This window comes from Fonsecaea multimorphosa (assembly GCF_000836435.1).
Source record: "Fonsecaea multimorphosa CBS 102226 unplaced genomic scaffold supercont1.3, whole genome shotgun sequence".
Taxonomy (NCBI): domain Eukaryota; kingdom Fungi; phylum Ascomycota; class Eurotiomycetes; order Chaetothyriales; family Herpotrichiellaceae; genus Fonsecaea; species Fonsecaea multimorphosa.
In genome coordinates, this window is record NW_015971637.1 from 71,751 (window position 1) to 93,333 (window position 21,583).

The 21,583-nt window shown below is 53.3% G+C and overlaps 8 protein-coding genes across 8 annotated transcripts; 4 read left to right on the forward strand and 4 right to left on the reverse strand.

The window, feature by feature from the left end:
• Nucleotides 1–254: 254 nt before the first annotated feature.
• Z520_01809 (uncharacterized protein) lies at nt 255–3,658 on the reverse strand (the record flags this gene model as incomplete). The annotated part of the gene is made up of 2 exons (XM_016772324.1): nt 255–3,535; nt 3,589–3,658. The coding sequence occupies 2 exons, from the start codon at nt 3,656–3,658 to the stop codon at nt 255–257; spliced, it is 3,351 nt and encodes a 1,116-aa protein (XP_016635794.1).
• Nucleotides 3,659–4,135: 477 nt separating this feature from the next.
• Nucleotides 4,136–6,874, forward strand: Z520_01810 (uncharacterized protein; the record flags this gene model as incomplete). Its single annotated transcript, XM_016772325.1, has 2 exons — nt 4,136–4,297; nt 4,349–6,874. The coding sequence occupies 2 exons, from the start codon at nt 4,136–4,138 to the stop codon at nt 6,872–6,874; spliced, it is 2,688 nt and encodes an 895-aa protein (XP_016635795.1).
• A 635-nt stretch (nt 6,875–7,509) lies between these two features.
• Z520_01811 (uncharacterized protein) lies at nt 7,510–9,286 on the forward strand (the record flags this gene model as incomplete). Its single annotated transcript, XM_016772326.1, has 3 exons — nt 7,510–7,777; nt 7,834–7,995; nt 8,049–9,286. 3 exons carry the CDS (start codon nt 7,510–7,512, stop codon nt 9,284–9,286), a joined length of 1,668 nt encoding a protein of 555 aa, XP_016635796.1.
• Nucleotides 9,287–9,596: 310 nt separating this feature from the next.
• Nucleotides 9,597–10,160, reverse strand: Z520_01812 (uncharacterized protein; the record flags this gene model as incomplete). Its single annotated transcript, XM_016772327.1, has 1 exon — nt 9,597–10,160. One exon carries the CDS (start codon nt 10,158–10,160, stop codon nt 9,597–9,599), a length of 564 nt encoding a protein of 187 aa, XP_016635797.1.
• A 1,030-nt stretch (nt 10,161–11,190) lies between these two features.
• On the forward strand, nt 11,191–13,872 carry Z520_01813 (cell division control protein 48; the record flags this gene model as incomplete). The annotated part of the gene is made up of 5 exons (XM_016772328.1): nt 11,191–11,240; nt 11,294–11,321; nt 11,382–11,437; nt 11,492–11,741; nt 11,794–13,872. The coding sequence occupies 5 exons, from the start codon at nt 11,191–11,193 to the stop codon at nt 13,870–13,872; spliced, it is 2,463 nt and encodes an 820-aa protein (XP_016635798.1).
• Nucleotides 13,873–14,462: 590 nt separating this feature from the next.
• Nucleotides 14,463–15,608, forward strand: Z520_01814 (uncharacterized protein; the record flags this gene model as incomplete). Its single annotated transcript, XM_016772329.1, has 2 exons — nt 14,463–14,513; nt 14,574–15,608. 2 exons carry the CDS (start codon nt 14,463–14,465, stop codon nt 15,606–15,608), a joined length of 1,086 nt encoding a protein of 361 aa, XP_016635799.1.
• Nucleotides 15,609–16,395: 787 nt separating this feature from the next.
• Z520_01815 (uncharacterized protein) lies at nt 16,396–17,899 on the reverse strand (the record flags this gene model as incomplete). Its single annotated transcript, XM_016772330.1, has 6 exons — nt 16,396–16,592; nt 16,651–16,731; nt 16,807–17,066; nt 17,119–17,403; nt 17,454–17,614; nt 17,678–17,899. 6 exons carry the CDS (start codon nt 17,897–17,899, stop codon nt 16,396–16,398), a joined length of 1,206 nt encoding a protein of 401 aa, XP_016635800.1.
• A 1,272-nt stretch (nt 17,900–19,171) lies between these two features.
• Nucleotides 19,172–20,563, reverse strand: Z520_01816 (uncharacterized protein; the record flags this gene model as incomplete). The annotated part of the gene is made up of 3 exons (XM_016772331.1): nt 19,172–19,572; nt 19,620–20,145; nt 20,198–20,563. 3 exons carry the CDS (start codon nt 20,561–20,563, stop codon nt 19,172–19,174), a joined length of 1,293 nt encoding a protein of 430 aa, XP_016635801.1.
• Between the last annotated feature and the right edge of the window lie 1,020 nt (nt 20,564–21,583).

Here is a 21,583-nt window from a genome sequence, read left to right on the forward strand (position 1 = left end):
GTAGAATATCATCATTCTACCTAGTATGTGATGTATTTGTCAGGACATGTGTATTGCGCTGCCGATGCCGATGCCAATGATCATCCTGGTCATATGTTTCCCTTTTTCCTTACCAGAGCCCCTATCCCCACGAACTAGCTCGCTTGATATCAGATGGAACTTTACCTCGTATGCTTCCCGCGTTTGTGAGGCCAAAAGATTGGTTTGTTCCGTTTCCCGTGTCAGCGAACCGTCATCCACCACATTTGCAAGTCTCAGGACTTGTGCGACGCAGGCTCATTAGCGTCCACTTCCATTCCTATCGACGAGGAAGGTGTCTGAGCAGCAGAACTGATGTCCCATGCCTCCACGTCTCTGTCTCTGGCTTGAGGCCACTCATTGCCCGCCGTCCTCATCACTGCACCCCAATCCAACTCTTCGGGAAACCACTTATCTCTTCTTACTGTACTCTTATCCGCACCTTCCAATGCTGCCCTTGCTGCCCTGGTGCGGCGCTGCCTCTTTGATGACCCGTGCTGCCTTGCACCACCATGTAGTTCGTTTCGCAACTGTTCCAGCCGTTGATCGTGTGATACGATGCAGCGGATGTAAGGGGCGACTTCCGTCACGAGTGAGATTGCGGACGGGTTATCCAGCGACGGTGCTTTTCGACCTGGAGAGCTGGGGAGGCCAATGCGGGATTCTTCCAGCAGCGGTGCGAATGCGTCGTACATCGATAATGGAAGGAGCTGCGAGTCGTTCAGTTCATCGAGGTACAGGCGGACGACTTCATCACCTTGGGATGTGCAAGGGCTGGCGTCGGCGGGAGCTGGATTGGCCAATTTCCGTAACGAGGTCGCCACCATAGGTCTTGTTGTGCCATCAATCAGATCCATCGCGCTTCTCGCCTCAGAAAGGATGAGCATGTCGGTCAGCATCGAGAGACCGGAAGACTCAGTGCTGCGTGAGGACACGTCGTTCTGAACCCAGCCCAGTGCCGGAATGTTCAGATTGTCCTGTGAGAATCGGATCAGACCTTCTGTGTCGTCTGAGTCTGTTGGCAGTAAATCAAGACCGCTGGTAAAGGTATCTTGGCTCACGATTCGAGTCACCGAGCCTTCTGATTTGAGCTTGGACTCGTCATTGTGTGGGAGCATCCAATCCAGACCGCCCTGCTGCGACCCAACTGTCATTTGGCACCAGAGGTTAAGCTCCATTATTGACGCACGGAGATCGTGGCCTTTGGTGAGGTAGAGGTTCTGCAAGGCTGTCTTACTCAAAAGATGTCCTTCAGCAGCGCATATGGATCCCAGAAGCTGTACAGCTTGGCCCGGCTCGGCACAGCCATAGCGCAAGATGGCAAAAAGATCCAGTTCGGCCAGCGGCACGGAGTCGGCACTGTTGCACGTGAGGATGACCGGACGCTTTGAGGTTCGGATAAGTGACTGAACGCCACTCCAGAAGGCCTTGTCCTCCTCGAAAAGGATGTCGACCTCTTCAAACAAGACGAGAGATTGCTTCTGTGCCTTGGTCTTGGAGTCTTTGACCTCTTTCGCTTGGGCGATTTTAGACTGCTTGCCACCCTTGCCGAGACCTATGAGATGTGTGAGAGGGTTGCGATTTTCGGGCGGGGGCCCAGAAGTAGCGATGCCCGTGTCTCGGTCCTCAAGCGATATACTTGATCTTCGACTCGGTGTGTCGGAGTGTTGAACCAGGTGATTCTGCGTCATGTCGCCTACCTTGTCCTGGATGTCTTTTGCGCTTCGTCGCATACCTGGATGGATCTCAAACACCTCGAAACCTAGCTGTTGTGCAACGGCAAAGACGGAGGCAGTTTTTCCCGAGCCTGGCGGGCCCGTGAGTAGGATTGCATTCTTTCCACTCGCTGCCGAGCGAGCATCGTCGTCGTCCGAGTCTGCGATGAAGTCGTCCATCTCATCCGATTTCCTCTTGCGTCGCTTTTGGGGAGTTGGAGGCTTCGCCTTCGGTTGCAACTTGCCCGTTTGGACCTGATGTACTTTCAAATTACTCAGCCAGTCATGCAAAACTTTACTCTGCGGTTCCAAGACCTCTTGCCAACAAGTGGGTGCGTACTCGTGACACCACAGCTGAGGTCCGGCGGCCATGCCCCTGTCAAAAAAACTGCGTGTCGATTCGATGACTGCTTCCAGACGCGAAATTGAAGCTGACTGGCAGTTCAAGGGTTCGTCCATCTCGTACAGCGTTCCTGCTAGTCTTGCTAATTCTTTGCCACTCATGACCTTTCGCTCGGGAGTGCGAACGAGAGCCTCATCGACTCCCTGCTTCAAGCGCCGAGAGAAGTTCCAAAGTACATCTTCATCCGCATTGACGCGCAGAGCATGTTTGTACTTGGGCCGTGGCATGGGAAGCGTCCGAACTGTGACAGCATCACTTGGAACCTGACTCGGTCGTACATGTTGAATGTCAGTCGGAGGCCATACGGGATGCAACAAAGATGCATTTTTGTTCTGGAATGCCCTCTTGGATTCGAAGACGATCTCTTTCCAGGGTTTTGGTGCCTTGGACTTCGAGGTCTCGTCCGAGGAGGTATCACTTTTGAGGTCGGATTGCTTTTGAGTGTTGCCTGACAATCTTCCCAGGAAGAATGGGTGCGTTCCCTTGCCCGTAGAGGGCATTTTCCGTGCTAACTCTGCCTGAGCTGACTGGACTTGAATGCCGCTCTTTTCAGACTTGCCGGACAAGATGTCGTTGATCTTATGAGCGGACTCTGGCGCTGAGTATGACAACGTAACCCGCAATGACGAAACGAACTTCCCGTTCTTCATCTGCAGTTTCTTGGATCTATTGGTATTTTTATTCGCATCACTGGTCTCCCCACTCGCGTCGGTTGAGACAGTCCCTGACGCACGTTTCGGTGACTTCTTGGGCGAAAAGACGAGTTTACCGTGACCAGTCCGCAAAACCTTGTTACTGGAAGGTGGACAGGGCTTGCTTTTCTTGGAGAAGTGGTCATCCATTGCGCCGTCGGTTGAATGAGGGTGATGATCTGGGGATCCTGTGAGGTCGATGTTAACCGAACCTGACGAAGCGTCAAGAGGAGCCTCAACAGGAGGAGTTGGCCTTTTCAACTGAGAAACACTATCTTCAGATAAGATCGGTGGCAGTGAGTAATTCGCATCCTCCTTGTCGCTCACGAAATCTTCACTCGCGGCTATCTGATCCTCAGCACAATCCAGGGGTGGCTCAAACCCCTCAAATGTCTTTGCTGCAGCTTGAAGTTGGTCGTACAACGTAGTTTGATCTGCATTTGAAGTTTTCGTTGTCTCAGAGAGTGGATGCCCCTGGCCGACAGAGACTCTTCGTCGTTTTATTCTGGTATTCTCGTATTCAAGGTCGTCACCCTCATCCACACTCCACTTCCCTCCAGGGGTAGCCTCCGCGGGCTCCGTGTGGGCGGCATTGCTAGAGGTGTAACCAGCGTCTTCGTCGTAGTTCGTAGAGTCGTCTTCAACCGTGCCCTCACTTCCCAGCGTTGGAGTGGCAGGACGATTGGATGAGGCGTGGGTTACGGTAGCTATACGCAGTGTCAGCGACTTATGAAAGGTCTGGATGGACATGCTTGTGCACCTTTCTGGAAGAACGGATGCATATGGGGTTTGTGATCTGGGGCAGCGCCATAGTCGAGCAGCGCTGCCATTGACCTGCAAGTCAGTCTTCCGTACGTTGCGGTGTCATGAGGTCTAGAATCTCTGCATTTCCTTTATAGTGAGTGAGTGAACCGGCCGGTACCTATGCCACTGAAGGATCCGGTGAGTCGTGTCGAGGCCCGCGTGTGAGATAGGTCAGAGTTGATGGTGAACTGCGATGCGCGTGATCACGATGCGCAACTGAATGACAGGAAGCGCGTCAGTGACGCGATGGCCATGGGGGCCATGCCCAGAAATGGGAGGCTCAGTCGGCTGCGTCTGCCATTGTCGACTAGTCGCTGATAGGCTTGCCTTCCCGGGAGATCTGCCGCTAAGCGCTAAGCAGCCCCTGTAAAAAGTGCTTAGCGAGCCTGGCAAGCCTGGCCGGAGGAACCTCGCAGCCTCCGCAAAATTTTGTGGAGCCCATTTCAAAACTTTTTGTCTGCACACTGAGTTCTGGCAGCGCCTCAAAGTCTCATATCTCGATAATGGAGATCTCAACTCCCCAAGTCCTGGCAAGACTGCCTCGTCCTGCCAGACAAGATGCTGTGACTCGTTTCGGCACCGTGTATACTGTGCGCGACGGGCTGAAGAGGCGGAGAAAAGAAATTTGCGTGGCCGTGGATGGTGATTCCCTTGGCCTGTACGAGGTACCAATACAGTTGTATCCGTGCACAAGACTGCATGCTGACAGAATACAGATCCAGAACGGCACTATTCTCGCCTCTTATCCAGTGCCTCCTACTGCTCGCTTTTATGGACCTCCTTGTTCGATCCGCGAAGAATCACAGGCGCTCCTCCGTCGAACGACCTACTGCGCCATAAAGCGAGACACATTGCGGATCGAATCTTTCCAGACCTCAGGAGAAGACACATTTCGTGCGGCATCCAGTGCTAGTGGAGCGCTGGATGAACAAGAGAGCCCCTTTGTGCTACTTGAGGTGGTGGTGAAAGGCAGGGAAAAAGAGCTTGTGGCCATCCAGCAAAATGGAAATGTTGCAATTTTCTCCGAAGACTTGAACACCACGTGGTTCAAAGGAATCCTCTGTTCCAAACGCTATCCAAATATCAAGATCTTGGCCGTTCAACATCTCACGAGTTCGGAAGCACGGAAGACAGTGTTAAAGCAGAGGCCGGATCTGCTCAGCGAGGCTGCCCCCGACAGCGCCTACTTGGCAGTTGCGTTTTGCAAAACCGAGCACTATGCTAACCTCAACAGCGTGTTCTACGGTCTGTGGTCGGTTGAACCTATGAATCGAAACGCTGAGGCCAGGGGAGCATCGATTTATCCCCTATTTGACCATGAACTATCGTTGGGAGGCAGCAAGTCCAAGTCACTCTCGCCGAAGGATCGATGTTATACCTTTAACTCCAGAGCCTCGAATCTGTTTTTGCGCGCCGGAGACGCCTTTTACTCGTATGATTTGACCGGTCTGGTCCCTTCCTTGTCTTCGGCTCTACACACCGGTCTAAACTGCTCACACGAAATCATGGCCATTTCATCTGCGTTCGCTGTATGTTCATTCGAAGAGTCAGTCCAGCTTTACGATCTCAAATTTCAGTCTGTGCAAGCTCAAATCGACGCGAATAAGGGTAACCTCAAGCGGAAACGCATGAGAATGGCTGTCCAAGACCGGAGTGGCCCCATTGAGTTTTTCGGTTACTTTCCCCAATCCGCGCGTGTCATCGGACGGAGGCGGCATCAACTGCTCGCGATAGATATTTCCACTGGTTCACCTCGACAGCTTCTGGGGACTGGGAGCAAACTTCTCCAAAATATCGGACGTGGCATCAGTGGCCAAGATATCACGCCTGACACCCTCGACAAGCAGTGGTCGGCGATCGGCACCGCGACTATAACTCCAGGATCCGGCGTGGATTGGCGGCCTGTGAGGCAACGTCTCGACCACCTAGCCGAGACAGATGACGTTGCCGGCTTTGAAAACACCTTCGTCAATGACATTCGGCAGACTACGTTGCACTCCCCAGCTCTTAGAGGGACGAGCGAAGATTTGCCTCCAGACCGTATAGCGATCTCGGACTTCAAAATCAACTATCTTCTGTCAAAGATCTTTCAGATACGGGCAACGCCGAATGCCCAAGGCAATACGCCCGACATAGCAGAGACGTCATTAGAGGTCCGGGTTCCATCGTTCAAACTTATCCTATGGTTGTGCAGGGTGGGACTCCTGTCTGCTCGAAACGTGCAAAATGCGATCTCGAGCTCTGGTTCTGGGACTGGCTTGACATCTGTTGGTATCCACGCAGTTGCTCGAGCTCTGCTTGAAGCCGATTCATCGTATGGCTTACTGGTAGAGTGTCTCGAAAACGGATTCAGCCCATACGTGGAGGAACAAGCAGCCGTGGTGCAGCTGCTCATCCAACGAGCTCTGACTTCGTCGTCTGAAACGGTCGTTGCTGAAGCGGACCGCCGAACAGATCCAGTGGAAGTCGACACTCCCTTGAATATCGCCGGCACGCAAGTGCAAACACTGTCGGCGTCAGCAACCGACAACCCGTGGCTGCCCCCTACACTGCAGAGAGCATTGATTGCGGCGCTGGACAGACTTAGTGCTGCTGCAACGTCAGTCATTTCCGTCAACTTGAAAGCTCTGCTCTCCCAGACAGATGCGCTGGCTCTCATTCAGTTCTTACGGCAACAGCTCTTTCAAGGGGGCCACACTCAATCTCTCCAAAATCTGCCAGTCCAAACCGAGTCTCTGCCGACTGTCAAGCTCGCTACGAATATCAAGATACTGTCAGGCTGTGTCGACGCCATTGGACCTCTTGGCTTTTTTGGAGCTTTGGATCACGAAGACTTTATGGGCAACATTGTGCCTGACCTTGTGGCAGAGATTACACATACCAAGCAGAGTCTGGAGGATGTAGTAGAATTGCAAGGCATCCTCCGCGAGACTCTGAGATACGAGGAATCTCTGCGGAAACAACGGGCTGCTGGGGCTCATGTCGCGGTTTATGGCACTGGGTTGTCGGTCGCTAACCAGCGTCCAGGGGCCATAGTGACACTGTACTCAGAAGCTGTTGAGGGGGAAGACGACCTGCAGCCTGGTCCAGGTCTCCCTCTCAGCTTAAAGGTTGAGAATGTGGTCAGCCCTGTCAAGATCAGGAAAGGTGGCGGCCAATTAAAGCGTCGGACTAACCGACAGAAAAAGATGCTGGAGAGTAGGAACAAAGGCCAGTACTCGTTTGAGCGACTGGCTTTGTGAGGTCGATAGCTTTGCAGAATGGATAGCGGATCCCAGTTCCTGAATAATCATGTCTTGTGAACCTTCTTGCCCATTCAGGCTGGACTGGAGCAGAAGCGAAATATCACATGGCCAAAATGGGACGAAAGCGTATGCAGCCGACTCGGCTTGCTATTGGCTATCGACTATTGATGGGGCTAGCCTCGTTCAGGCCCCGTCGCAGCCCCCGTACATGCGCATGCTGCGATCCCATGTCCCCTCGAACCTCCCTTTAACGCAGTCTTTTTCAGTTTGGGCGCCTGTAGTCCTAATCTTGAGATTCCTCTTTCTTGTTGAGAGCGTGGCCGAGCGTCTCTGACCCTTCGAGCAGACGTCCGACGATCAGACAGAACCTCTCCTGAGATCCTTCCACCGCAGGCCTCTCCGCACAGCCCCCTTCGCACTGACACGACCGAAGATCCTTCAACGATCCAGGGACGACAAATTTGGAGTGTGCAATCAGGCAAGGCTGTCTAGCACTCAATATTCTTCATCATCATATCGACTGCCACGTCTCTACCCTGCCCCCGAGCCTTCATGTGGCTGGGGTGTGAGGAGGATTGAAACCTAAACCTGGTCCAAGCGCCGAAGGTCGATTGGATCTCAACGCAAACACCATGGCTTTCCCTAGCGGAACTACATACCACGCCGACTCTGACGCCGACGATGAATATGAGAGAAGCGTCATGACTTCGCCTACACAGCTACACACAGATTCAGAGACCTCTTCTGAGCCTCCCTCTAATGAACATACGCCGACGACATATGAAAACTCGGGGGAAGATCCAAGCCTACCCAGGACTATCATAACAGAATGGACACCAGAAGAATGCGCTCAGTTTGTGTCTAGTTTGAACTTGAGACAATATTGCCATGCTTTTGTCGGTGAGCTACGTCACAAACAGAACGCTGATGGGACATTGACGACTGACTTTCTACAGAACATGGCATCGAAGGGGAAGCCCTCGTCGCACTGAAACATGATGAACTGAAAGAGATGGGGATCGCCAGTGTGGGACACCGTTTGACGATTCTCAAGAATGTTTATGACATGAAAGTCAACCAGGACATTCCCATTGAGCCGGATGACTATGTCCCTCCCAGTAGGCATTCAGGTTGCATTTTCCTGGTATTATATCGCTGATTCCCGTCTTAGCGGCAGAGCAAAACCCTCAGCATGAAATGGCAACCAAGGAAGACATTGATCGGCTTGCGAGATCTATCCTCCGGTTACGGGACGAGCGTATTGTTCAGGCGGAGGCGCAGTTGACCCGGCTGGCGGATGACTACCGCAAGCTGCGGCAGGAATTACTGCCGGTTTTCAAGATGGCCAAAGAACGATCAGAACCTCTCCCTTATGCCCCCTATCAAAGCGCCACGATTAGTCCGGAGATGTACCAGCAAGACGTCGTCTCGCCTCCCCTGACGACCCAGCCAGTGCCCGAAAAGACCAGCCTCACACGCACATTTTCAAAGAAGCTGGGTCTCAGTTCAACGCCCAAGAACAACTCTCCAACACATATACCCAGTACGATCCATGAGGGCAGGAGTTACGCCGAAAGCAACTCGCTCGACCCCTCCGCTGCAGCAAGTTTGGCTTCAAACTCGCTAACCGCACAAATGTCAGGTGGCGCATTACCGCAACATCCACATCCTTCTCCAGGCGTCCCCTCTCCGACCTCGCCACTCCCCTACCAACATCAACCACTTGCTCCGCGCTCCTATCAACGTGAGGGAGGAACCGCTACTAGTGCTATCCCTCGCTATGACGGTATCGACGACCGGCAGGTCACCATCGAACGCGATCGTGACCCTCCCACTTCCGCAAAGTCGGCTTCCGGCAAACTCAATCCTACAAACAGTACAATCTCTAATGTATCCACTCTCATACCCTCAAGAGAACTATCAGCTTCGGTGCCGCCCCAGCTCCCCTCAAGCGCCAGCGTGGGCCATACTCCGCATGGCAACAAAGACAATGGTAGCGGAGGCGATGCGCCCTCTGTGGAAATCTTCAAATCTTTCCGTGTCGGACTAGAAGATCCATGTTATAAAGTTCTCCCAGCGGCCCTCAGAAAGTACAACATTCAGGCCGATTGGCGTCAATATGCTTTGTATATCGTGTATGGCGACCAGGAGAGGTGTGTGGGTTTGGAAGAGAAACCCCTCGCTCTATTCAAGGATTTGGACAGAGAGGGGAAGAAGCCGATGTTTATGTTGAGGAAATTAGGGAATGTAATGGTTGGGGACATGCCGCCAACCGCGGGGGTGGGGATGAAGCCGCCCCTGGGAGGATTGGGTGGTGGAGGGACAGCTGCAACAGGACTCGTCCCTAGTGGTGCAGCGAGCGTGAGGACAATACCAACGGCGCAGACGTTGCCGGGCGGTGTTTTATAAATTGCTTCGCCTTTTGTTTAGATACGCGAGGATTAGCGAGGGATGCAAAAGCGACATTGATTCGGGTTCGAAGAGCCATGTTGTTTCCGTTCATGCTACAAACCATGACGAGAAGTCGTGCACCAGCCCTGAGAGAGCTGCCAACAGTTCGATGTAGAGCGAGATATTCCACCATAGCTGTGGTCCTTCCAGTATCTAATATGCCGTACTGAAGCCCTCCCACCATCTCAGCAACATTCAACGCCGCTCGCTATGCCGTGTTGTACACAAATATCCCCAAACTGTGACTTGATACCAACGCCAGACCCTGCTAATCGCTATCGTCGTCGATCGGCTCGACGACATCCTTGATCTTTTCTTTCAAAAATTCCACCCCTAGCTCAACAGTGACCTCGGGTATCCTTACATCTGGCAATCCATCCGGGCCGCCGGACCATTCTTTTGAAAGAGCAATGGCGTTGTTGCTGTTCACCACTGCGCCGTTCAGCGCAGCTGGGCCTCCTGCTCCAGGGCCTGTGGTTGTAGTCGTTGCGGGCGTGCTCGTCCCGTTCGTCTTCGCATCCTTGCTTTCCTTCTCCTTGGCATCCTTGGGCAACTTGGCCCGTCGCATGACTTCGCTCATCAACTCCGGAAAAGTGTCGCATGAGCCATTCCTGAGTAACTCGAGTGCGAGTGCGCGGACGCGGTCTGTCCAGCCTGTGCGGGCAAGGCTATCCGCTAGTAGAGAGCTGAGGTCGGGGATAGCGCCGGTCTGTCGGAGATGTTGAATGAGGGCTTGTGAGGTCGCGGGCGGTAAGGAGGTGGTGGAGCTGGTGAGGGAGGGAGGGATGGGGATCGTGCTCGCTGTCTCAGTTGAGGGTCCCGAGGTCGACATCTTGTTTCCCACTATGCCCAGGCAAGGAGGTAGAGGTGAGTGTGCGCTGTAGTGTTTTAAGCTGTGAACACTGTCTTTGGTGGGGAACGGGGACTGGTATGATTATTCGAGGATCAGGAGGCTCATGCCTGAAAGCAGCTAATTGCTGTCGTTTGCAGATGACGTTCTGCAGCGGGCTGTCCAGCAGCGCGATTAGAAAGGAGGGTGTTGGCTGCGTAGACGATGGACGAGACAGGCTTGGGCCTGAGAATCTTTCCGCTCCGCACTTCGAAAATCGGAAGCACAAATGGGCGTGGGCTGGCGGAGCGGGGATACGCTACGAATCACAGTGGGATTTGCCCCGGACCTGTTGCCGGCGTACGAGTAAGTGATTGTGCAATTAGATTATTGATTGATCATCACTGAATGGGCAATTTTTTTCCATTACTCGTCATGGGCGGCGGATTTGAGCACAGGATGTGCCCCTCCGGCAAGGCTAGGATTCAGCCTCGCCACTTGGAAGGCCGACTTGGAAGGCATACAATTACGAGAAGGAGCACGTAGTAGGTCAGGCTAAAGCGAAATAGAGCTTTCTCTTATCGCGCTGCTAACAAGCGCCAGATATACAGGTGCTTAGTTGCTACGTGTCAAGTAGAAGTCGTGGCAAGGCGATCGTTGGGCCGTCTGAGAAGGTTCGACCATCTTCTCTTTGGTAGGCTGCCAGAGGCAACGTATGTTGTCCGGGCTCAAATGACCGTCATTTCAAGGCGCCAAGACGGGGCTTTCTCCTGCGCTTCAGGTCCTCCAGAAGTTCACTCATCACCTCCGACAAACGCTTTGCTTGCCCTCACCCTTTTATTGCCATCTCTTCTCTCTGCTTTCTCAAGGTTCTTCTTATAAGGAGCTCCTTGATACCAATCCATTTTTTCCTCCACCCTCTAGACACTGTTGCGAAGACCAGCGCTCTTGTTTCTGGTCTCTAGAAATCACAACAAACCTCCGCACCCTCCTTCTCAGATCCTATCCTACTTGATCTGCTAAAGACATCAAGATGTCTGCAGAACCTGATCATACCCACGACAAGAAGAAGGTTAACCTACAGTATGTGTCACACTCATGAGATTCGCAAGATCCACCGCTAACCCAAGCTACAGCGATGCTTCTGGCGCAGAGAAGAAAGAGGTACGGATTACGCCCGACAAGCTGCTTGGAGACGAATCCCAGACTAACAGGGCCCTTCAGGAGCTCGACACGGCCACTGCTATCCTGAAAAAGAAGAAGAAGCCAAACTCGTTGATGTAAGTTGGACATCAAGGACGTCTTGATACAAACCGGGCTGACAAATGACGCAGTGTGACCGATGCTACGAACGATGACAACTCCATCATTGCCCTGTCAAATAACACTATGGAGACGTTACAACTCTTCAGAGGCGACACCGTCCTGGTCAGAGGAAAGAAACGCAAGGACACCGTCCTGATCGTCCTGGCCGATGATGACCTTGATGACGGCAGTGCTCGCATCAACAGAGTGGTTCGCCACAATCTCAGAGTCAAGCACGGCGATATCATCACTGTCCACCCTTGCCCTGACATCAAATATGTGAGTACCGTCCTATTTAACGCTTCCAGCACAGTACTGACGCTCTCCCCAGGCCAAGCGCATCGCTGTTCTTCCGATTGCAGACACTGTCGAGGGTCTTACGGGATCTCTCTTCGACGTCTTCCTCGCTCCCTACTTCCGCGAAGCCTACCGGCCCGTCCGACAAGGAGATCTCTTTACAGTTAGAGCCAGTATGAGACAAGTCGAGTTCAAGGTGGTCGAGGTTGACCCGCCGGAATATGGCATTGTGGCACAGGACACCGTCATTCACTGTGAGGGAGATCCAATCCAGCGTGAAGACGAGGAAGGAAACCTGAACGAGGTCGGGTACGATGATATTGGTGGTTGCAGAAAGCAGATGGCACAGATCCGTGAATTGGTCGAGTTGCCACTGCGACATCCGCAGCTGTTCAAGTCAATCGGTATCAAACCTCCCCGAGGTATCCTCATGTTTGGCCCTCCGGGTACCGGTAAGACTCTGATGGCTCGAGCTGTCGCCAACGAAACGGGTGCTTTCTTCTTCCTCATCAACGGCCCCGAAATCATGTCAAAGATGGCTGGTGAATCAGAATCCAACCTCCGAAAAGCTTTTGAGGAAGCCGAGAAGAACTCCCCCGCCATCATTTTCATCGACGAAATCGATTCTATTGCACCCAAGCGAGAGAAGACCAATGGCGAGGTTGAGCGACGTGTTGTTTCGCAACTGCTCACTCTCATGGATGGCATGAAGGCGAGGTCCAACGTCGTGGTGATGGCCGCCACCAACCGACCCAACTCGATTGATCCCGCCCTTCGACGATTTGGTCGATTTGATCGCGAAGTTGATATCGGTATTCCGGACCCTACAGGCCGCTTGGAGATTCTTCAAATTCATACCAAGAACATGAAACTGGCGGAGGATGTCGATCTCGAGTCTATCGCCGCCGAGACTCATGGTTACGTCGGTTCCGATATTGCGTCGCTCTGCTCTGAGGCCGCCATGCAGCAGATTCGAGAGAAGATGGATCTCATCGATCTGGACGAGGACACCATCGATGCCGAGGTGTTGGATTCGCTCGGCGTGACCATGGACAACTTCCGGTATGCTCTGGGCGTGTCCAACCCGTCTGCTCTCCGCGAGGTGGCCGTTGTCGAAGTTCCCAATGTCCGCTGGGACGACATTGGTGGTCTCGAGAATGTCAAGCGCGAGCTCATCGAATCGGTGCAATACCCCGTGGACCATCCCGAGAAATTCCTCAAATTCGGCCTTTCACCATCTCGAGGAGTCTTGTTCTACGGTCCTCCTGGTACTGGTAAGACTATGCTTGCCAAAGCCGTGGCCAACGAATGTGCAGCAAACTTCATCTCTGTCAAGGGCCCTGAGCTTCTGAGTATGTGGTTCGGCGAGTCTGAAAGCAATATTCGAGACATTTTCGACAAGGCTCGTGCCGCGGCTCCCTGTGTCGTCTTCCTTGACGAACTTGACTCGATCGCCAAATCTCGTGGTGGCTCTTTGGGCGATGCTGGTGGCGCATCCGATCGAGTTGTCAACCAACTGCTTACTGAGATGGACGGCATGACCTCAAAGAAGAACGTGTTCGTTATTGGTGCGACCAACCGACCCGAGCAGCTCGACAACGCTCTTTGCCGACCGGGACGTCTGGACACCTTGGTGTACGTTCCCCTTCCCGACGAGGCGTCGCGTGAATCCATTCTCCGAGCGCAATTGCGCAAGACGCCTGTCGCATCAGATGTGGACCTCAAGTTCATTGCCAGCAAGACTCATGGTTTCTCTGGTGCCGACTTGGGATTCGTCACACAACGTGCTGTCAAACTCGCTATCAAGGAATCCATCGCAGCGGATATTGAAAGACAGAAGGAACGTGAGGCCGCTGGTGAGGACGCTATGGACGCCGATGAAGGGGAAGATCCTGTCCCAGAGTTGACCCGACGACACTTTGAAGAAGCTATGCAAGCTGCACGGCGGTCGGTTAGCGATGTGGAGATCCGCCGCTACGAGGCCTTTGCTCAAGCCATGAAACAGACCGGTGGCAGTGCTTTCTTCAAATTCCCTTCTGCCGGTCAAGAGGCTGATGCAGCAAACGGTACTGGGTTCGGTGATGCTGGCAATGACGACAGCTTGTATGACTAGAGTGGTGGTGGCGATTGCGACAACACTGATTGAGACTGAGTCGACGGGCTGGGTGGAAAGCACTATTCTACACAGACACAAGGCGCAAAGAAAGTGAACGGCGTCAAGAACCATCCCTACATGTGGCTCGGCGGACGCATGGACATGGTGTGCTGCTGGAAATGGTGAACTTGATGGCTGTGCTTGGCGCATGTCCGTCAGATTCATTGAATGGCCTGGCAAATTTGTATTCTACCTTCTAGCTAGACAGACGAGATTGCATGCAAAATAATAGAATGGCTGAACAAGGCGTCGTGGATACATAGGCGATGACTTGTAATTGTTTCATCCTGGGTGATATGGTTCTCATGCGAAGCCGTTTTAATGCAGCCTGATGCAGCCTTGTGCATGATGATGTAAAGCAAACAACGTTCCGGTGATGCCGCTTTTGGGTGGCTGTGGGTGGCCGTGGGTGGCTCCCTGATTTCTTATTCTCCGGCTGGTTTAATTTCCCGCTCGTTGCCGCCACCTCCATTCCTTTCCTCTCGCGTGACTTTTGTCAACGGTAACGACAGTATCTCTTTTTGTGCCTTTGTAGCAGTGCATTGACTATGGCGAATTATGGCATTTCCGCTCGCCTGCTGCGCCTGGCGCGGCCAAAGGTATGACAACGGCGTCGAGCCTCGAGTTTCTTCTCTCAATGCTGACTTGATTCTGAACAGCGCTTCTTCTACACCATGACGCTGTCGACTGGCGCCAGCCTCATTACCCTCTCGATGCTTGTCAACAAACTTGCGGGTCTCTACGGCATTCTCGCACTGTTCACAGGCTACCACCTTTCGCCCTTCCAGCTGTCCATGTACATCTACTCCACGATCGCACTCGTGCTTACCGCCTACCTTGCCCGACATATCCGAAAGCAGTCACCCCTGCAATGTCTTGCCCTTGCATGGTTCTACGTCCTTGACAGTATAGTTAACGCCGCATACACCGCCGTCTTCGCAGCGACTTGGTTCTTGGTGCTTGCGCAGCATGACGCGGGGCAGAGCGAGAAGAAAGGACCGGGCGCATCAACCATGGACGAAGTAGCAGGGTTCACGGATCCCCAACTGAACGTTTCAAGAGTCGAAGTCGTGGCTACACCCAATCCTCCGTTGGCTGGTTCCGGTCAGGACGCCGTGGCTGGCGGAGTACCTGCTTCCAGTGCCGCGAGCAGCGGTAGCAACGGCGCATTACAATCCGCCGTGCTAGACACCCAAAACATGAATTCTGTGGGTGTCATCATCGCCATGTGGACCATTCGAGCGTATTTCTGCTTGATCATGCTCGCCTTCGCCCGCATGGTGATCCGCCAACATATCGCCTCTACAGGATCTAAGACGGGCGTCGATTACACCGCTGCATCAACGAATGCGCAGTTGGCAGAGAACCCATTCTCCGAAAGCAGACCCGAGGGACAGGGATGGCGAGGCAAACTTGGCCGATTCTTGATTGGCATCGGCCGGAGTTACTGGCTGGGCAGTGATGAGGATGATAGCTGGATGTACGGCATGGGTGGGAAATTCCGCAAGAGCGGTGTTGCTGGCGAGGACAGTGGGTTCATGCTCAGTAAAATCGAAAGTGGACCTACCGAAAGAGAGAGGAGAAGACGATCGGGAACGGGACCGCCAGCGCCGGCTCCGGGTGTTGTCCCTGGTGTTGCTACCGTGGAGGGGGACAAGATGACATTACAAGTGCCTCCTTCGCAGAACGTGTGAACCTACAGAGGTACTGTGTGGGGAGTGGATGCGCAAGAGAAGGACACGCTACAGGTTTAGGAGAGAGAAGGCTTGGGAGGTCAGTCCAGCAATAAGGGAAATTCCACACGGTGTATATAACCGGTATCCGGGCGTTACCAATTGGGACGGTTTCAACTGGCAGAGCGCATATTGGAACGGCCTCTAACGATGAAGAGCAGTTGGGGACGCATATCTATAGATCTAATGGATGTCGAGTGCTTAAGCACAATGAAGGGTTGCTGTCTAATACGGACGGTGCTTGTATCGAACATTTTCTCAAGTCTTCCTCACCTATACCGCTACAGTAAGGCGTTATCAGAGCAGGGACTGTATAGTAGGTCTATAGACGCGGAAGTAGGGAAATAAACTGCTTTGTACGAAGGATATGAAGGGTTCTAGCGAAGGATCAGGTATGGTGGTGGGATGTCGTCATTTGAAGGCTATGTCCCCCCAAGCCTCGCAGATAACGTTGTCATTTGAAGAAGTCAAACAAGTGGCATGTCTGCCCGTTCACCGTGATTTCTCACTTTCAACCATTGACCACCTGTACGTATCTCCTGTAAGTCCTTCATACATGACTGAGCCAGAAAAAATCAAACGCCCTCCATAGGAGGCTTCTATAGGTGAGGAGCTCTGTTTGCATCACACCATTAGCAGCGATGTCCCTTACTACAACCTGAGCAGATGGCACTCTAACTTCTAGGACAAGTTCGTTAGACACGCTCAGCAATTTCAGCAACCTAGGTGTCTATGGCTGGTACACAATCTACAGCTTCTCGTCAGAGATGACCACCTTAAAGACATGCCTGCCATCCTTAGCCTTGACCTTATGGACTGTCTCAAACGCTTCCAAACTCTGCTCAAAAGGGAAAACGTGGCTAATCAGAGTTTTCGTCTCGACGAGGCCTCTGTCAATCAGCGATATGGCGTCTTCGAAGCAATTGGTTGTATATCTCCAGGTACCTGTAATCATCAGTGTTGAGCCACCAGGCAACCCCAAAACAGGCTGAGAAACCCTTACCGCGCACGTTGAGCTGCTTGGAGCATATATCCATGATAGGGAGCCGAGGCATCTGGCCGCTATGCAGTCCGACTTGGACGTCTATTAGGAAACACATCAGCTTAGTTGGACAATACTACGGACTTGATCTCATATGGAAAGGTTGAAGACACTCACAAGTCCCTCCAGGTCTACAGGCATGCATTCCGATCTGCATGCACTCTTCGGCGCCTGAAGCTTCCACCACCACATCGAAACCACGGTGGAGCCCGTCTACTGAGCTTAGGATGTGCTTAGAAACTCTGCTAGAGTATTCTTCCGTCGTCTCACCGGGGTTGCGTGGTGGGTTGACGAAAGCCTGGTCCGCACAATACTTCCTCGCAAATTCTGCCCGGTGAGGTTGTACCTCGAAGACAACTACTTTCTTTGCAGCGTATCTTCGAGGCCGTGGTCAGCGTTGGCAGACATATTTGTCACGTCAGGACTCACGCTTTGGCGATTGCGCCCAGCAGCAACCCGATACACCCGCCCCCGAGGATCAGCACGGTTTGATTCGCCTTCAGCCCGGCTTGCCGCGACATCTGGAGGGCGACGGCAAAGGGCTGTAGCGTACCAGCCTCGACCCATCCAATCTTGGGCGTCAGGCGAGCCAGTGCCGTTACCGGGACAATCTTGTAGTTGGTGAGCAATCCATCCTGCCGGCCGGGTCCTGGAACCCCGTAATACTCTATCGAACTGCAGATGTTGGAAAACCCGGTCGTACACTGGTCGCAACTGCTTATACTTCAGCATCGCAGCCAAGGATTGATCCGACATACCCTTACGCGAGACAGGGAAGCATAGGTTTGATCGCAGCGCGATCACCCGGTGCCCATGACTGGACGTCATCAGCGACCTGGATAACCTCCCCAGCAGCTTCATGCCCGATGACGAAGGGATCCTTGATTATGTCAGGCCCTGCACTGCCCTCTTTCCAGAAGTGTATCTAGGAAACCCTCGTCAACGTCCCATCCCGTGCTTTGTCAACTATCAGGTGAGGGCCACTCACGTCCGAGCCACAGATACCGCCGGCGCGAATGCGGACGAGGGCTTTACCACTCGGTAGAGGTGACCCCGGCACGTATGGCGGACTATCTCGATACGAATCCAGTTTCAGAGGCCAGTCCTGAATGGTGAGATCATCCATCTTTGAGATGATCACAGCACGGTTCTTGCTCGTGTCCGCCTTGACCGGCGCGGCGTCTCCATTAGTCGTCGCAGAAGGAGCCATTGCTGGAAAAAAAAGATCAAAGGTGCCTCAGAAGGAATGACTGCGTTACTGTCTGCAACGGATGGCCGGTGTTGCTGTATGGCTCTATTTGTCGAAACAATCGTGCTACACTCGGTGGTGCTAAGCACTATAACCCTGTGGACTCCCTGAGCGCACCCGTACAATGAATGCAGTTCTGCAAGGCGAGGGGGGTAAACTTGACAGCAGGAAGGCCGAGGGACGAGGCTGAGTATGTATTTGAAGGCTGCTCACCTGCAGAACAGCGTTAGCGCAGACCTGTGGGGAGCGGGGAAAGAAAAAGAGCGCGAAAGGGGGTTTGGAGACTGCCTTCCTGCACTTTGACCTCGGGAGACACTTGTGTTCGCAAACGACGATGGGGCCACAAAAAGATATGCATTTTTCTCTCTCGCCGGGGGCCATCATTTTGCTATAGTGAAAATCGGAGAGCTTCCCCCGTCGGTGTTTGACCTCCTTGGATAACTTTGCTGCCGGCTCTCCTCTTGAGTTAGTATTTCACAGCTTTTGGGGGGCGGAAAAGAAACTAAGTGCCAGTCTTGTCGCCGCGTCAACTACCTAGCTAGTCTTCCGGCATTTCGCCTGAACGAGCTTGCCTTTCCTTGAAGATGAGGATGACCCGGTATTCAATGTCCGGTGTTCCATGTCCGGCTCCCGGGATCTTCTGTGGAAATCGATCGAACTAGAGCAGCGGGGGCTGGAATGAAATGAGTGGCCATATGCTCGCGAGGATGAAGGTGAGTGACAAGATGATGATACTTGAGCTACCACTGCTACCTGCCTTCCTGCCAGCTTCTGACTATCGGCCCCTGTGCTAGGGTTGGAGATATATGTCTAGTATCAATGGAACTATTATGTACTATTCATACTCAAAGCCCCCACAATCCATCCTTGACGGGCTCAGCTGTGGCTCGCTCCACTGTCCATCCCTTCTCGTTTTCTCAACTCCATTTCCAAACTGCTATCGAGGCTAAACTATCCGGCCAAGTGAGGCATCGTTTGTTGCTGCGGACTAGTATTCAATGTCTCACTATTCGTAGTATTCACATCCACCAATTCCTTTCTCCGTGGCATAATTGGCTTGCACTGCTCTGCCGCTCGTCGTTGCTGTCTCATCAGCCACACTTTCAGGGTTGGTACCGGGTGGTCCTACATACCAATCGTGCCTTGTAAGAAAAGGCTTCAACAAGCGTTTGTTCCGTGCCAAGGCGTAGGATCGAAGCCAACTGATGCTGCCACTGCAATGAGCACGGCTTGTCATCCAGACGCGGCGCTCTGGACGAGAGGTTCTTGAACCGGCTTGTGAGCGCGGAGGCACCAGAAGACCAAGTCCTCGAGGGGTAGAAAATTCTTCATGAAGTTGTTGCACCGTAGTGCAATGAAGCAAATCATGCCTCCTGCCACAGCGTCCAAGATGAAGTGATTCGCAGTCGCCACGATGGCGATCAAGATCGAGAACGGGTACAAGAAGCCGACCATCTCGCAGATGAGCTTGGGAAGAGACGGCATTCGGACGATGAAGCTGGTGTAGCGGGATTTGAGGAATGGCACGGCGGGGACGCATACCCTGTAACGTCTGGTGGACGGAGCGAGAGGAAGTCGCATGATAGAGACTCCAATCAGCAGCGAATATCCGAAATGAAGTGAGGGCATCGCGGCTAGGCGGAGATCAGCTATCTTTTCGACCACACAGTTGTACTCCTACCTAGCTGATTGGTCCATTTCCTGGTGTTGAAAACGCTGGCGGCTCCGTCGCGCGCGTGGATCGTATCAACGAAGCCAAAGCTTCGGGCGAGCGCACCGGGCTCCCCTGGCAATGTCGAGTCTCCCAACAGACGAGGAGGCATGCATGGCCAGCTACTGAAGACGCAAAAGGCAAAGAGGTTGCAAAGAGCCAGGGCCCGACGCCTGCTCTCGTACAGCTCAGGGCCGATCGAAGTTCGAGGCTGATCAGACCAGTTCGGGTTGACACTGGATCGATTCCGCGTTATGGCGAAATAGTATAAGCCGACCAAGAAAGCTATCGTCGCAGGGAGGTGGACAAAACTGTAGATCCGGTTGATCCACCACATTCCCCTGGGGTACTGGAGGAAAAATTGCTGGATGGCCAGCTCCCAAAAGATGTGAAGCCGCTGCTCCAATTTAATCACGGACAAGGCATGATAGCAAGCTATGTCGACGGTCTGGTCGACCAGTCTAATAGCCAGCTGGCCCCGGCCAAACTGGTAAACCTGCAAAAGGTGTTAGTCGCCGGCTCAGAATACGAGCATGGCATCAACTCACGCCGTAGATGAGAGCCCAGTACACGATCTCGATCAAAAATGGAAAGCGCAAGAGTACTTTGCTGAATATCCTGTCGCGGAAGACCGCCGTATCTGGTGTCTGAATTGTCGTCTTCAGCCCGAGGAAGGTCAACTCTCTGCCACGCCAGTAGCCCGGTCGAGCGGCCTTGGGTAAAGATGCAATAGATACGTCTCCAGTACCCGAGTCAGCCTCAAGTCCCATTTCAGCGCCGACATCTTCCACGAGTGCGACGTAAGACTCTTGACTTGGTCGTGCTGCTGGTGTGGTAAAGTCGCGGTTAATCCATGCTCCGAGGAAAATGATGAGGGTTCCCCAGGATGGCTCGCCCAGACCTAGAAACCCCATTATGTATCCTCCGAAGCCGCGTAGGACCAGATAGGATTGCGCACATCGACTGGCCTCGTCTAAGGGTCGGGGAGGAATCTGGCCTCGACGGTCGCGTCGGTCACCTCCCGGCTTGCTCCAGCGAGAATCTTCAATGGGTTCTCTGGCGACCGACCGAGATGTATGCACACAGTGAGCACCTCCAAGTGTATTTTCACAGTCCCAGCTCTTGATTTGATTGGAAGGGCTGCCCACGAGTTCCACCCAGCCAGCTACCATCCCTCGACCGCCAAAGAATCAAAAGGGAAACAAGGGTGCGAGAGACAGGGAGGACGAACGCAGCAAGTACAGGAACAGGAATCTGCGCAGAAACAACAAACGGCAGGCAAAATAAAGGCGGAAGGCGTGACGCAGGTGTTCAGGCGGCACTCCCTCGCCGACGGAGGTGCCGGGATCACAGACATTTTGGGTTGGTAAGAGTGGCCTCAGGTGCCAGATTGATGAATGCCATTTGAACAAGCGAGGCTCCACGAGAAATGGAGATGGGCATCCATGGGCACGCGACACAGGCACAAAAGAGATAAGATCCTGGCCATGTCGACGGAATTGCAAGGCTCCGTATAGACGTGGAGCATAAGGCTCGACGGCCCTCCCACGTCATCCGCGTCCCAGGGCGTCCGACTGGATGAGGTGGCCGTCAGGTGCCGTGGAGTGATGGACAACAGGGCGCCCCATAGTCAGAGAAGCGGGCTGTGGGTGTGATTGTTTCCGAGATGAGGAGGGATTGGGGGAGGAGGAGAGCAAACATGGGCTGGAGTTGGGAAAATTATGCACTGCATGATGGGCGGTTGGCCTGGTGCCGGATGCGGTCTAGCGCAGCCAGCAACCAAGCACCTCATAAGCAACGACTTCGTCCTTGTTTCTCACTCTCTTTCCCTCAATCCCAACCCTTAAGACGCTCCCAATGACCTTGGCCTCGTGGCTCGCCTTCTGTAGACTCCGGCTCGCTGCTACTACTTCTCCAGAAGTGTGTCTTTGTTG